The sequence below is a fragment of the Vigna radiata genome, chromosome 5 (assembly GCF_000741045.1).
Source record: "Vigna radiata var. radiata cultivar VC1973A chromosome 5, Vradiata_ver6, whole genome shotgun sequence".
Lineage (NCBI taxonomy): Eukaryota > Viridiplantae > Streptophyta > Magnoliopsida > Fabales > Fabaceae > Vigna > Vigna radiata.
In genome coordinates, this window is record NC_028355.1 from 11,502,011 (window position 1) to 11,517,176 (window position 15,166).

Sequence of the window (15,166 nt, forward strand, 5' to 3'; positions counted from 1 at the left end):
CCTTTCACTTTTATTTTCTGTTTTCATTTCTCTTCCCCATTGTTTCTTCTTTTACATTTCAGTTATACTGTTTCCATTGACCGTTGAGTGGTGGTGTGGAGAAACGTCCAAGAGTGTGGAGTAAAGCGAAGTTCTTCGTTTCGGTATCCAGGTTGGTTTTCTTCACTCTTTTATTTTCCTTTTGATACCCGTTAACGAATGTTTATATCTGTTAAAACATTCTCCATCTTCCTTTTGCATCTTCTTTGACGAACCTCCACCTGCTGCAGCACTACAACCACCAGACCTCTTCTTCCACCAGCACCACTACCACCAGACCACCTTCTTCCACCACTTCTAAGAAGCTGCTAACTCCAAACAGAGAACCACGAGCACCAACAAACAAAACAATAACATTGAAGGAGAAATAGCACAGTGAAAAGAAGAAATGTGATTTCTGTGTTGAGAGTGTAAATGATTTTACAATGGGGATAACTTGAAAACAAATTTCTTTTTACCAACCATTTTACATAATTTAATAATTTTTGTAATATTTTTTATGTATAAAAAAATTGTTAAGAAATAAAACAAATTGGCTTGAACAGATGTGGGAGAAGTGTTGTTCAACGGATCTTGATTTTTGTCAACGGAAGTCAAGATCTGTTTAAAGGCCAAAGGGATGTTGGTAAAAGAAAATAAAAAATTCAAGTGTAGGGCAAAACGGGAATGTGGAGGTGTAGGGAGCAATATGTGGAGGTGGAGGGAGTAACCCTCCTTTTAAAATAGGTTTAATGTTTCAGTAGGTCCCTATTTTCGTCCAAAATCTCAATTAGGTCCTCTTTTTTTTACGTCTTAATTGGGTCTTTTTTTTTTTTTTTGTAAAATTGAAGCAATTAGAGGTCTGCCGTCAAATTTGACAAATGACCGTTTAAATTTGGATGACGTGGCATGGTCAATCAATTCATTAATCTCACATGGCATTGAAAATGAGTTTTATATTAAAAATTTGGATTACAATGTGTGCCAAATCAGATTTTAGGAAGGGCAAAGTGGACATAACGAGTTATGTGTTTCATTCGTTAAAGATCTAGTTTTTATATTGTTAATTAATCTCTTAAGCATTTATGTCCCTCATCCAAACTTTTCTGATGTTCCATCTTCTTGTTGTGAGCGAAAGGTGTGTTACATTGAACTTAAAGACCTTGTTTCTGTCCATGAATATCAAGTCATAAGTCTTACCATCTTAGGGACACTTGAAATCAAGTTATTTGATAAGCAATTTGCATGAATGATGGGACCCCTTCCAGTACTTATATCTCCAGTTCTCATCTCACCGTTGCTATTAGAGTTAACAAAGTAAACAACTCCTTTGAACATCCATTCCCCACTTTCCTTAAAATAAAAATCTTCAAATAGCTCACCGCACAACACATACAAGCATTGGTTTTCATCTGCTACAACCATAACATCCTCTTGACTTTTGTCTGCTTCATTACAGATGAATTATAGATGCTGCTTCAGGACACCGGTACAAGAACATACAGGCACTGGTATGGTTGACTCACCACAAGCTACTTGGTGTAAATAAATCTGTAGAGAAAATAATCTGAAACATAGATAATCACGTCCCTATTTCCCATATGAATCAATCTGCAGATGAATCAAATCCACTTTCCCAGATGAATCAAATCCCTAATTCCCTGATGAATCAATATGTAGAGAAAGCATATGAATCAAATCCCTAATTCCAATTTCAAAAAAAAAACCTTAATCTGAAACAACAACCAAGGACGCGATCCCCACCACCCATGAGAACGACCACTAAGATGCCGAAACAAACCCTCACTCTTTGCACCACAAATCAGACCGACCAATGTCCTTGTGCAATCGCCACGACCTTGCTGCACCACCGATTTGTTATCGTCGCACCTTCGCTACGCCTCCACAAGGTCTCTGCCTCTACTCGAAAACGCAAAATATTCTTGCTCGCAACATTGAGTCTGTTCGCGTCAAAATAGAAAAGGAAGAAGCTTCAAGCTTCTGGAGTTTTGCGTTTAACATGGGAAAGAGTTTTCCCTTATGCCAACCCAGAGGGCTAAACTTAGATTTTTACATTTTCCCACTTTACCCTTCCCTAAATCTGATTCAATCCAAATTTTTAAAACAAAATGCCACATAATCCAAATTTAAACGTCCGTTTGTCAAATTTGAAGGTAGACCTCTAATTGATTCAATTTTACAAAAAAAAAGACTCAATTGAGACGCCGAAAAAAAAAGGACCTAATTGAGATTCTAGACGAAAATAGAGACCTACTGAGACATTAAACCTTTAAAATAACAAATATAAAAACTAACAAACTTAACATAAGTAATCATTAAATTATAACTTTTAAAATATTAAACATAAAAGATTAGACATGTGAATTTTGGTTGAATCAAAAGATTTAAAAATATGCATCTTATAAATGCGTATGATGAAAATGAATGTTCTATATGTACTCTGTTTGTGTTGAAGCAAAATTTGCAAAGAAACCTTTTAATCATGTCACTTCGAGAAGCATTGAATTGGTTGAATTGATACATTCGACTGATTTAAAAAACACAGTGAGTAAATATGGTAAAACAATATTACATAACTTTTGCTGTTGCCTTTTCCATATATAAGAAAATTTATTTTTTTTCAAATAAAAAAGACGAGGCTATTCAAATGTTTTTAAAATATAAATTCGAAGTAGAAAATCAATTGGATAAAAATATTAAAAGGCTTAGGTTTGATAGAGGTGTAAGTATAGTGATAATACTTTATGTTCAATTTAGAGACAAAATCAGTTTCTTTTTAATTTATTACTTGCTTAAATTATCTTTTTTATCTTGTTTTAGTGTTCATCTATATTTTAGGCTATATTACATAAATATTACTTTAATCCCCCTATTTTTGATCCATTTTGATGTTAGGAAGATCCTCCATTTCATTGAAGAGTCTCAGTGACCTAGAGAAGCAAGAAGATCAGTAAAAAGGTGAAGTGTTGGAAGCTCCGTTGGCGTTGAGTGCCACATTCTAGCGTTGGGCGCCACACTTACAGAGAGCTCCCAATTGTTCTAGCGCTGAGCGCCACACTTCCAGAGAGCTGCCATGAAGGCTAGCGTTGAGCACCAAGGCTCTACCGCTGAGCGGTGGCAATGCTGATGTGTCAAAATTGCCCATTTATTCAAGTTGTCTCGATGCATTTGGGGTCTTTGGTTTCTTGGAGGCACGACTTCACTGTTTGAAGCTCTTGGAGGCTGAGTGGAGCATGTGGGAACATCTTCTTCTTCCTTTTTGGGTCTCCTTCTTCTTCCATCTTCCATTATTGTAAGCTTTGAGGCTCTCCATGGAAATGGAGAGCCAAACCCATCTTATAAGGGGTATTTTGTAGCTTTTGAACTCTCTTGTACGTTGTAAATGACTTGATTATATAAATGCCTTTTCCATTGAATGTTAATTTCTTGTTTCTACTCTTAATTCTTGCTTGAAATGGGGATATGGATAGCTTGAATTATTATTTGCTAGGTTTTGGGAAAAATCTAGTAAACCCTAGACTTGAACCAAGAAATCTAATGGGGGCTAGTGTCTAGGAATGGAGCTTGACCCATTAGTTGTTTAAAACCCTAGGTCTTCATGCAGGTTAACTTGTGGAGTGATCAATGGATTGATGCTTAGAAAACCTAGGCTTTCCACCTAAGGGATTAGGGCTATAGTGTTTTAATGGGTTGACATTAGTGTTTGATGGCGAGGAGAGGATTCCATGTGTGCAAGAGAGTGAATTCAATGAAATTTACCCCTAGCATTGTCATTCCTCACTATTTCTAACCTTTCTCTACTCTTAAGTGTCTTTGAATGCCAAAGACCAATTTTATTTCCTTGTCAATTTATTTTGTTTCATTTATTTGTATATTCGTTAGTCTATATGAGTTACTAATCGTGCAATTATCTAGTGTTACATGAGTCTCTTGAGAAATAATACTTGGTCTTACTATTTTATATTACTTGAATGATTTGGTACACTTACCAATGAGTTAACATATAGTAAGAATTTTCTTAAAGCATTATGCGATGAAAATGGTATTAACATCAAACTTATCCTTCCTATACACCTCAAAAAAATTGTATAGTTGAACAAAAAAATAGAACACTATAAATAACGTTAAATGCATTCTGATATGCCTGATAACATCTAGGGTGAAGTTTTTTGTCTGCATATTATATTCTAAACAAAGTTCCTCTACAAAACTGGATAAAACTCCTTATAAAAAGTGACAAGGTTTTGCACCTAACTTAATTCTTTTAAAGGTTTGGAGATGTTTGACTAAATTTGCATATCCAAAATTTAAAAAAATCTAACATTGGGCCTAAGATCTTAGATTGTGCATTTATTGGCTATGCTTAAAACAGTGTTGCATACATATTCATGTGTTTGAATGATAGTTCTATTTATGAATTTAGAGATGTTGAATTCTTTGAACATGTGTTTCGTCTTTTTTAAAAAAATATTGCTTCTTCAAGGAATGATATGGTAAATGAATCTACTTCTAGTGAACATGTGAATAAACCTAGAAGGAGAAAGAGAAAGAGAATTGAGAAGATTTGATTTTGTAATTTCCTTTATTGTTGAAAAACATGATAAAAATCAATGAATAATTTGTTTTTATATTCTTTTATTGGTGATGATGCTAAAACCTATAAGAGGCTTTAACCTATATAGACTATAGCTTTTGGAAATGAGCAATTAAAAGTGAATTAAATTCAACTATGATGAATCACACTTGGGATTTGGTTGATTGCCTATAGGTAGTAAACCTATTAAGTGTAAATGGATTTTAAAAGGAAAATTAGATAAGATAGGTCTATAGAAAAATTCAAGGCTAGACTAATGGTGGTGGGATCCATTCAAAAAGAAAGGTATTGATTAATTTGATACTTATTCTTCTGCGACTAAAATTACTACCACTAGACCTTTGATTGTTCTTTTAGCTATTTGAAGGTTTAATAATTTATACATGGATGGATGCAAAAATGAATTTCCTCGATGGAGAGTTAGAAGAAGAAATTTGTATGGAGTAACTAGAGCAAATTGTGGCTGTTGGACATATGCTTCTAAACAGGGGTGGCCTTCGGTTAAACACCTTGTATAGAAAGTTTCCATTGCCATTCCAAACCCAAAACCTGACTTTAATACCAAATGATGAGAATTCAGATGGGTGGATAACTTTTTTTGCGAATCTATCTAGGCTAGAATGCTAATAAGTAAGAAATTTAGGCAGAACTAGCTTTCTAAACTCTGGTGAATAAAAAGGAAAGAGGTGAATGTGAAAGTCGGAAGGAAAGAATCACTCTTTCCGCGGGAGGCAAAACACAAAGGATGGGGAAATCCACTATAAGTTGACTCTACTTTTTCATCATTAACATGTTCAACTACACCTTTAGTAAAATTTGTATGTCCATCATTAGACATGTCAACGTGATGTGATTCTATAGTTGGTTATTGATTTGATATTTGTATTGTTTATGTTCACATAAGTTATTCGATTTTGCAACCACTAATCCATGTCCTCTCTCATTTTCTTCTATTCAATATTCTAGTAAACTAATATCTTCAAAAGAATTTATAACTTGAGATTCCTAGCTTTGTCATTCATTAGTTGACTTAAATCATCAAACATTTGTTTTGCTCTAATAGCCAACTTTAGAAGCATATCTTTTATGTCATGATGAAGTGTTCTAAACTCTATAGTATTAGGAAATCTCATATGGAATTGGATAATGGAATTAACACTTAGAAGTGATTCTAAAAAGTTGTTGTTACTTGCATCCTGCACCTTGTTGCATAATATTTATTCCTTTTCATAGTACTTATGCACAATATTTTTCCATGCTTGCAACCTTTCATCTATAAGTTTTGGTTTCTCTCTCACTCCATCCATTAATAACCTAACTTCCCTATACAATGGTTGTTGCTCATATTTCAAAAGAGGTGATGTACGATATACATAATTTATTTCATGTATAGTCAACTTATTTATATCAAGTGTAGTAATAAGCGTGACAACTTGTTGCTAATAATCATATGAGTCATTTGGTTATTGTGGAGAGTAATCATAATTCATTTGAAAATCTCATTGTTGATCATTTTCATATGAAAAATTATTTTTCATTTCTGAGAGAGGTTTTCCAAAAAGAAATAAGTTGAAAACTTGTTCAATAGACTTCTAAGTAAAAGAGGTGTGGTGCAATGGACAACTTGAGTACCTTATCTTTCCTTAACCAAAGTATTCCCCAACTAGTTCAAAAAATTTCCCAACAAAATTTCTCAAACAAAAATTATGATAACAAAAACCAAAAAGCCTAAATCTAAATAACTACAGAAAATAAAATAAAATAAAATAAATGATGGAAAAAAAATATAGGAAAAGAAAATGTTGATGATAAAAAAATATAAAATAGGAACCAAAATGATAAAAATTTTAACCATGTTTCCCGACAACGACATCAAATTTGATAACGTTGTCAGTGGCGCAATCAAATTAATACTACTAAATTATAGCAAATTTAGTATTGCTAAGATAATAGTCAAAAAAATAGAAAGGGTAAATTCAACCCTAAGTCCTCTTCCAATAAACACGGAATTGATTCCTAACAAATTAGTTCTTATAAAAACTATATAAAAATGGTTAGTAAAATAAAAATAATAAAGACAAAGATCAATAAAATATTCAAAACCAAAATAACAAAAGTAGAAATAAATAAATTTACAAAAGGATTTAAAAAGATAAAAATAATGATAAAGAAAATAGGTTGATTTCATTGATTTTTCAAAATAAGGTTCATCATTGGTTATCTAAAGGTTATTGTTCAATTAATTATTGTCTTAGATTTTCAAATTAATGAATATAAGTTCTCAATTAATTTGTTGGCGTTCACACTCTAACAAAACTATATTCTCAATTAAAAGCAAGAACTTTTGTATATTAATCATAGTAAATTTAACCAAAGTACATTCTCAATTAACTATTACTATGTCTAATCATATCTATTTTATTACCTCTTATAACAAGTAAAAAGCTAATTTATCAAAGTACATTCTTGATTAATTCTTGTTAAACTTTTCACCTCTAATCAAAGTACATTATCAATTAGTAGCAAAAACTCATTCAATCACATGAAACTTTCTAACTTTACTCAAAGTAAATTCTCAATTTAAATTAAAAATGCTTGAACTAATATGATTGATGTGTTATGTAGATTTAACATCATACTAACTTGCTACAATGTACAAATTTACTTGATTAAGAGACAAAAGACATAGAAAAATATAAATCACAACAAAAATTAAATGAACAAACAAATTCATTCATCTAACCTTGGAATCCAGTTAAGAAATTACAACAAAATCAACAACAGAGACTTAGTATTCCATGGAATGTGGAAATAATATAAAAATAAAAGAAGATACAGAAATTGGATTGAGTTTTGTTTTAGGTTTTTCTATTATTCTAATATTGTTTATGATAATGTAATATCCTCCAATTATCTTCTAAATAATTCAATATATTCAAGATATATTTGATTGTTGTGGAGATTTAATAATATTTGAAAAAATATTTGTCGGATTAAAAAAGATTTGGAAAATATTATCTTTTGATATTTATTGACAGAGTTAAATAAGGTAACTATTTAACAATATCAAATAAAATATATTAAGATATATTTCCCCAAATTAGCTTTTATCAAAAACATTTATCAATTATCAAAGTTCTTTCGGTAAAAAGTTAAAAAGAAAAAATCGCAAGGTCCAAATTTTGTTCCTCGTTCCCTCTTTCTAGTGATGCTTTTAATGCATTCTTCATGTAATGTTTGACTTGACTTCTTGTGGTCTTGATTATTTACTATTCTTGGATTTATCTTTAAGGTGTCGTGAAACTTTAACCAAATTATTTTCACACCTCAATAAGCTCAACTTAGCCACAACTACGCTAGCATACCTCAAAATATCCAAAGAATATTTTTGCAACTAAAAAGTTATTTTTATCATGTTTTTGTATCTCATGCTCAATAAACCCAATTATAAAAATCCTAATTAAAATATTCTTTTAAAGTACAAAAACCAATTAAGAATCCAATATTAAAGGCTAAATGAGGGCATAAATATGCACTCATCAATATTGTAGCTATGAGTTTGAGCATATCCAAGCAAGATTTGTTGTTTGTTGGCCTTATAACCCGCTGTCGGGTTGCTATCGGATCAACCATTAATGTCTTGTCTCATGCTTGAGAAGTATATACATCAGTGTGAGTGAGGTGTGTTGGAGATTCCACAACTAGAGATAAGATAATTTCATAGTATATATGTGGAAGCAAACCTCACCTTATATAGTGGTTTTATTGGGTTGAGCTCTTTAACCATTATGTTTTCATTGTTGACTTGACAACATCACCTCTTCTAAAAAATCAAACCCTTGCTTTATTGGACCGTAATTGGAAATCTGCCAAGCAGTCTAAATTTGATGCTCTAATTAAAAATAATATGTGAGATTTGGTTCTACAACCTTGTGATGTTAATATCATTCACTATATGTGGATTTTAAGGCATTAAAAGAAATCTAATGGTTGATTTGAGTGTTACAAAGCTTGTCTTGTAGGTGACGGCATGTCCCAAATTGTCAGTGTGGATTGTGTTGAGATGTTCAGTCACGTGGTGAAATCAGTGACTATTGGCACAATTCTCACCATTTCTTTTTCCAAATCTTGGCCCATTCATCAATTGGATGTTCATAATTCTTTTGTCCATGGTGACCTACATAAGAATATGTGTATGCGTCAATTGTTCGATTTGTACCCTAAGGAAATTTCTTTATGGTTTGAAGCAAGTAACTTGTGCCTAGTACTAGAGCTTTGTTGATTATGTTTCTACCATTGGGTTCCAACATAATACTTCATATCACTCTCTCTTCATCTACTAGAAAGGTTTTGACATGGCATACATCCTCCTTTATATTGATGACATCCATCTCACCTCATCCCATGATCTTCATAAATTTATCATGGCATTCCTTGCCTCTGAATTTGCTATGAATGATCTTGGTTCTGTGAGTTATTTTCTATGGATTGCAATTACCAAACATGTAGGTGTCTTGTTTCTCAATCAAAGCGCTTATGTTCATAACATCATTGTGTGCACCGACATGGCTTCGTCCAAACCTTTTACTACTCCAATTGATACTAAGTAGAAGCTCAATATATCATCATGTACACCATTTGAAGATCCCACTATATATCAAAGTCTTCCCAACGCCTTCCAATATCTCACTTTCACTCACCTTGACATTTCATATGTTGTTCAACAAACATGTCTTCACATGGATACCCCTTGTACTGAACACATGCTAGCATTGAAACACGTTTTGTGTTATGTTCAATGTACCCTACAACATGGTTTACACCTATATCTGACATCTATTGAGAAATTGCTTATACTAATCTGGATGTCTTGACACTAAATGCTCCACATCTGGTTACTGTGTGGTTCTAGGTGACAACCTCATCTCTTATCTTTGAAAAACCAACACATTTTTTCTCGTTCTAGTGTAGAGGCTGAATACCAAGGTGTTGCAAATGTTGTTGTTGAATCTTGGTGGTTTTGCAATCTCCTATTGGAGCTTCATTAATGTTAGTGTCATTTATGTGTTTGGTAATCATGTGTAGCATCAATGCACAAAACATATTAAAATAAAATATTCACATTATTCGGGAAAAGGTAGCACGTGGTCAGACATACGAGTTCTTCATCCCGCCAACAAATTACAGACATTTTCTTTTTTGATGATTTCCAAACCAATATAAGTGTTTGGAAACCTCGTGCTTAGACTGCAAAAGTGTGATAGAATCCAATTCTTTTAAAAATAAGAATTATTAATTATATTACATACTTGATGATTTAGGTCATCATACTATTATATATATATATATATATCCAATGAATAATGAAATACATATTCATATTCAGATTATCTTTCTCGTTTATACATGCTAAAAGGTGGATTAATGATTTGCTGTGAACATGATGTTGGTACAAATTAATTACTTATCATGGAAAATAATGGCTAAACAACTTGAATGTTCGCGGTGAATTAGTGAATTAGTGTCTTTTGAACTTTGAAATAACTTGATGATAAAAAAAAAAAAAACTTTACATGATTTGAAGTACTATTAACAAGAGTTGTAGCAAATCAATTAGCCTTATAGAAAGCTATGATAGGATCATAAATAATTTTGTTAGCATTGACAGCCCTAACAAAATCAAGGTGAGCATAATCTTCTTGGAACAGTACCACAAGCTTGTTCCCATCATGATGTTGGAGGTCATTGAGCAAAACCTGCACATCATTTACATCAGATAGCAGGTCTTGCCCTCCATAGGTCACAAAAAGAGGGAATTCATTTGGAATGGCTGCCATGTCATAAAGAGGAGGAACTGCTTGTCCATAGTGCTTCATGTTATCTCCTTCATCACCATAATCATATTTTGCTATTTTTCCAGTTTTGATCACTGCTCCAAATCAATAGGAACAAATATCAACAACAAATTCATGTAGAACCAAGAAGCCTGTTTCTTTTTTTTTATAAATACCAAGTCTTCATACAAAAAATCTATAAACTAAAATTAGTTTATAAGGTTATTTTGTAAAAGTATTATTGTTTTAGTTTATGAATAAATTAGTTTTAACTTATGGAGTTTTTCCTTTAATTTTTTTGTTTTTCATTATTTTTTCATACAAGTTCTTATCTATAAATTTATTGAAATGGGTCTTATAAGAATGCATAAAAGAAATGTTTCAAAATCAAATCATAACATAACAAAAATGTTACCGACTAATAGACTTACTTTGAGATAGGTGGATCAAATTCTTAGTTGCGGTTGGCTCAGAAGAGACATCAGTCATGGATGAATTTAGGCAGCAGTTTGGACCTAAAGTTTGATTTTAAGCAATATAGCAATATAGTGAAATCATTTTCAAGAATCAGTATCATAATATATACATAAAGTGAAAATTTATTTTCTGGTAAAGTTAGTAACATTTATAGCACCTGTGACAAGTGAGATTAGGTTTGAGCAGTTCAAGTTCAGTTTATTGCAGATGTTTTCCACAAAATTTGATGCAGCACCCCCCCTGCTCATTAGGAAACATTACAACTACTCAGACACTTTGCAAAAAGAGATAGCAAATTTCAAAGATCAAGGTTTTTTCTGGTACCCGTTTGGATTGAATTCACGGATTCCTAACCAGTACAAGTCCTGTCATATTAAGAAAAAGGAAAATATTTTCATCAATCAAATTGTATTCAGTAGAAATTTTAATTCCAAGACAAATCATCTTCTTCTATCTCTCACATTAGCTATAAATGTATCAGCTGCAATCTTTGTCACCAGTGATGAAATCTGATTCATATGAGCAATTGGGCAAAGAAGTGAAGCTGATCTTAACATGTTCAGCCCTTCTCCTTGAGACAAAGCAGCTAAAGCCATTAAGGTTCCCTGAAATTTCAGGTCATTATGTTAAACACATACTTTAAAAGTGAATTAAAGAAAAAAAGAACATTACACAGGAACTACAACTATGTTCAATATTACGTAAGAGAATCTGAAAAGAAAAACAGAAACAAATTAAGAACTCACCAAGGAATGACCTGCATAGTGCATTGTCTGACCAGTATAGTTGTAGACATATTGGACGAAAGCAGAAAGATCATAATCGGCCAATTCATCCCAAGACCAATCCCAATAAGCCTACTCATAAGAATGAAGAAAAGCAAATTATCCATCACAGTAGTCTGAAACATGAAATGCATGTATATCTATTATTCTCATAAGAGAAAGAACCTGGTCATTAGTATCAAGTGATTTGTGGCCGTTGCTGTACTTTGTCCCACGAACATTGGCAAGCCACACATCATACCCATTATCTGCTAAGATAAACCCCAATGATTCATCTGGAGAATTCACCAGCCATGTTGAAGCATCCTGTAAGTTAATTACTCAATGTTATAACATCAGAAAAGATGAGAGATGGACATGAGTTTATATACACATAAGATACTTCCATTGATAAGAGGTCTATTGAGTGGTACCAAAAGCAAATTCGTGAGGACTTGGCCAAAGCGAACAATATCCTATCAATCTGATCCTTAAAAGTATACAATTCAATCATATTAACCTATCCTTTTATAGTTTAGTTACTTTCAGGAACAAATGTTACATTGTTCTACACTTTTAAAAGCATAGAAAACAAACATTGTTTTTGCTACTACTATTATGTGTCTATCTCTGCATTAACACAACTTACACTAAAGATGCCATGCTGCAATAGCACCGGCGGTTTATCCGCCTTCTTGCCGGACCGCCCTGCCGGCATCCTCTGCAGGCTTAGGATGTAGCCATCCTGAGTTGTAACCTGCCTCCAACAGAAACAATCAGTGAAATGCCTTCACAATCATCACCAAGTAGATTCAACAGAACGGTAGCATGTGTACGTACCTTGTGTTCTTCACATGTGTAACCTTGTGTCTCTACCATAGTTTTGCAGATACCATCAACATCATCATCAATAACTGGATAAGATGTGAGCCATTGATGGCCTAGACGAAGTGTTTTTCTCCCTTGAGCTCCTGCTGCCATGCAAAGCAGGACTAGTGAAAACAGACTAACAACAACGTTGGCCATTGGAAAAATGTGTTTGTTCATGTTCCATAGATTGTGAGACGACAGTTATATATGCATGGAGAAAGTTGAAGAGGGCTGTGCCTAAGATGCTTGTAACATGTCTTCATTCTCATTGTTAACTCAACGTTCAAACCAAGGCACTGAAATGGTATGGATGATTATTACGTTATCCGATGTAGCAATTAGCATGAGTTATTAATAAACCACACATAATTCTAAATTACGGTCATCATGCCTCTATACCGACGGTGACTGCGGTCGTTATGGAGATGCTATTATATGTTTGTATCCAACATATAAAAGTAATTACATAATGATGTCAAGGGTGTTTATAGTATTTGTAAACTAAATAAATTTTAAATTTATGTGACACTGATTAATGAATAATTTTTTTTATCATAACTATTATTATTTCAAACTAAATATCACAAATACATTTTTTATAATTGCATTTAATATTTTATTGTTATACTAATTATTATTTCAACCCAAATATTATTAATACTTCTTTTGTTATAATATATTCTTTACTGTTTTATTATTAATATAATTTGATTATATGTACACTATGGATGATCATAATATACTGTTAAAGTCTCACCCTAATATCATGGTAATAGGAAGCTTTTATTTGGAACAAATTAGGTTAGTTTAATACGTTGAAGCCTGCTGCTATTTTGACCTGTCTCACACGACACTTCAACTGTCCTATGGTAACTTAATTAAAAGTCAAAACTAAAAATCACTTATATCACACAAATTTATTTAATAGAATCCGGTTTATACAATCCAAATATGTGTCTGGTATAACCACTACTTTGTTCAGAGATAGTTACTAACCTTTTTGAAAAAAAATAAAAATAGACAGATGTAAAGATTTTCTACTTGAACACATTTGGCACTATATTTGTCTCTTTGGATAGTAATGTAACTTAAAATTATAATCTTTTAAAAAATGTGTATTTCATATTTAATCTCTTTAAATCAAATAAGTATTTGAAACTTTTGTAATCAGTAAAAACTTCAAATATATAACACTATAAATATAAATATAATGTCTCTATATTTTGAATGCAAAATAAATAACAGTTAGTTCTAGATCATGGGTGGACAACTTTTCTCATGTGCTCATAGAAGGTATGCCATTATATATCCTTCTATCTTGCATAAGAATACACTCCAGTCCTATTCTTGAAGCATCACAAAATATCACACAGTGCCCAGTAGAATCAAGTAATTCTAAAACAAGAGAACTTTTCTTAAGCTCACATTTTTCTTTGCATACAACAAGTTTGATCTTTCTCGGTGAGTTGAGTCTAGACAGGGGACAGGGTTTGAGTATACTTTTTAAAATCTTTTTGCAAATAAGTATTAAACACTTGAGATTTTGAACATTGTTTAACAAAGAGTTTAAGAAAGCAAATAAATCGGACAAAAGCTTATGTTTATACTGGTTCATCAATGTCTAGTTTTTTCATAAATACACTTAAGGAGTTCTACTAATCATTAAAAAATTAAAATAAGTATTACCATTCCTAGTTTACAAACTGTCCAACAGGATAGACGAGTTTACCCTCTTGGTTCAACACTAGTCTTTCTAACTAGATCGTTTAGCTCAATTGAACTAAACAATAAAGTGTTTTGATTCTCTTTAGAATTTACAAAAACAATAAAAGGGTTTTGGAAAAACAAGTACATTTCAAAGCTCTCGATGAGAGTATGTTTTTAGTACAATGAAATCCTAAGACATGTAAAACTTTTTCTTAAACAAAGAAAACATTATACGATGGAAGCTTCGAGATAGAATAACAACATAAAATTCAAAGATCAATTCAGTTTTTTCATCTTTTCATCAAGCCCTCTTTATATCGCTTTCTTCGAGAAAGTTCTGTTACACAGACACTTAAAGAAAATCATTGAATACCAACAGATAATTACCGATGGACCACTATCTTTCGGTAAACATGTTTTTACAGACGAAGACTCTGATTGGTATTTATCGAAGGAATATTTTGTCGGTAAGGTAATCATGTTTTAACTTACCAACGAACATTGAACGTCGGTATGTTCTTCAATGATAAAGGGAAGCAATTTCTTTTTTCCCTCCTTTTTTCCTCGTCTTCTTCGTGGTTCGTTCTGTAAATCTTTTTGTGGTATCTTGGACATGGATGCACGCCGCATGGAGGTCCGTTATCATTGCCCTAGTTCATCCGTTAAGTGTAGTCCTAGGTCAGTCACGATCACCCTTTGCCCTTGCTCGTCACTCTTGCTCGTCGCGAAGCTCAATTACCTTAATTTGTAGTTGGGTTTTATTTGTGGTTGTCATACTTGGTACTGACAGGAGGAAAAAGAGAATTTCTTTTTTCCCTCCCTTTTGATGTTGTCTTCTACTTGCGATTTCCCCTTTCAATTTTCGCTATTGATGGACCCTG

The 15,166-nt window shown here is 32.5% G+C and overlaps 1 protein-coding gene across 1 annotated transcript; it reads right to left on the reverse strand.

The window, feature by feature from the left end:
• Window positions 1-10,242: 10,242 nt before the first annotated feature.
• On the reverse strand, window positions 10,243-12,734 carry LOC106761832 (triacylglycerol lipase 1-like). The gene is made up of 9 exons (XM_014645398.1): window positions 12,549-12,734; window positions 12,358-12,465; window positions 11,895-12,035; window positions 11,691-11,801; window positions 11,406-11,549; window positions 11,269-11,309; window positions 11,102-11,187; window positions 10,899-10,982; window positions 10,243-10,562 (listed from the first exon to the last, which is right to left on the reverse strand). Exons 1-9 carry the CDS (start codon window positions 12,732-12,734, stop codon window positions 10,243-10,245), a joined length of 1,221 nt encoding a protein of 406 aa, XP_014500884.1.
• Window positions 12,735-15,166: the final 2,432 nt, after the last annotated feature.

Coding starts and splice junctions, on each gene's coding strand:
- LOC106761832 (XM_014645398.1), bottom strand. CDS start 12,734: ATGGCCAACGTTGTTGTTAGTCTGTTTTCACTAGTCCTGCTTTGCATG. Junction 11,550..11,690: donor ACTATGCAGGTCATTCCTTG/GTGAGTTCTTAA, acceptor CTGAAATTTCAG/GGAACCTTAATGGCTTTAGC. Junction 10,563..10,898: donor TTTGATCCACCTATCTCAAA/GTAAGTCTATTA, acceptor GATTTGGAGCAG/TGATCAAAACTGGAAAAATA.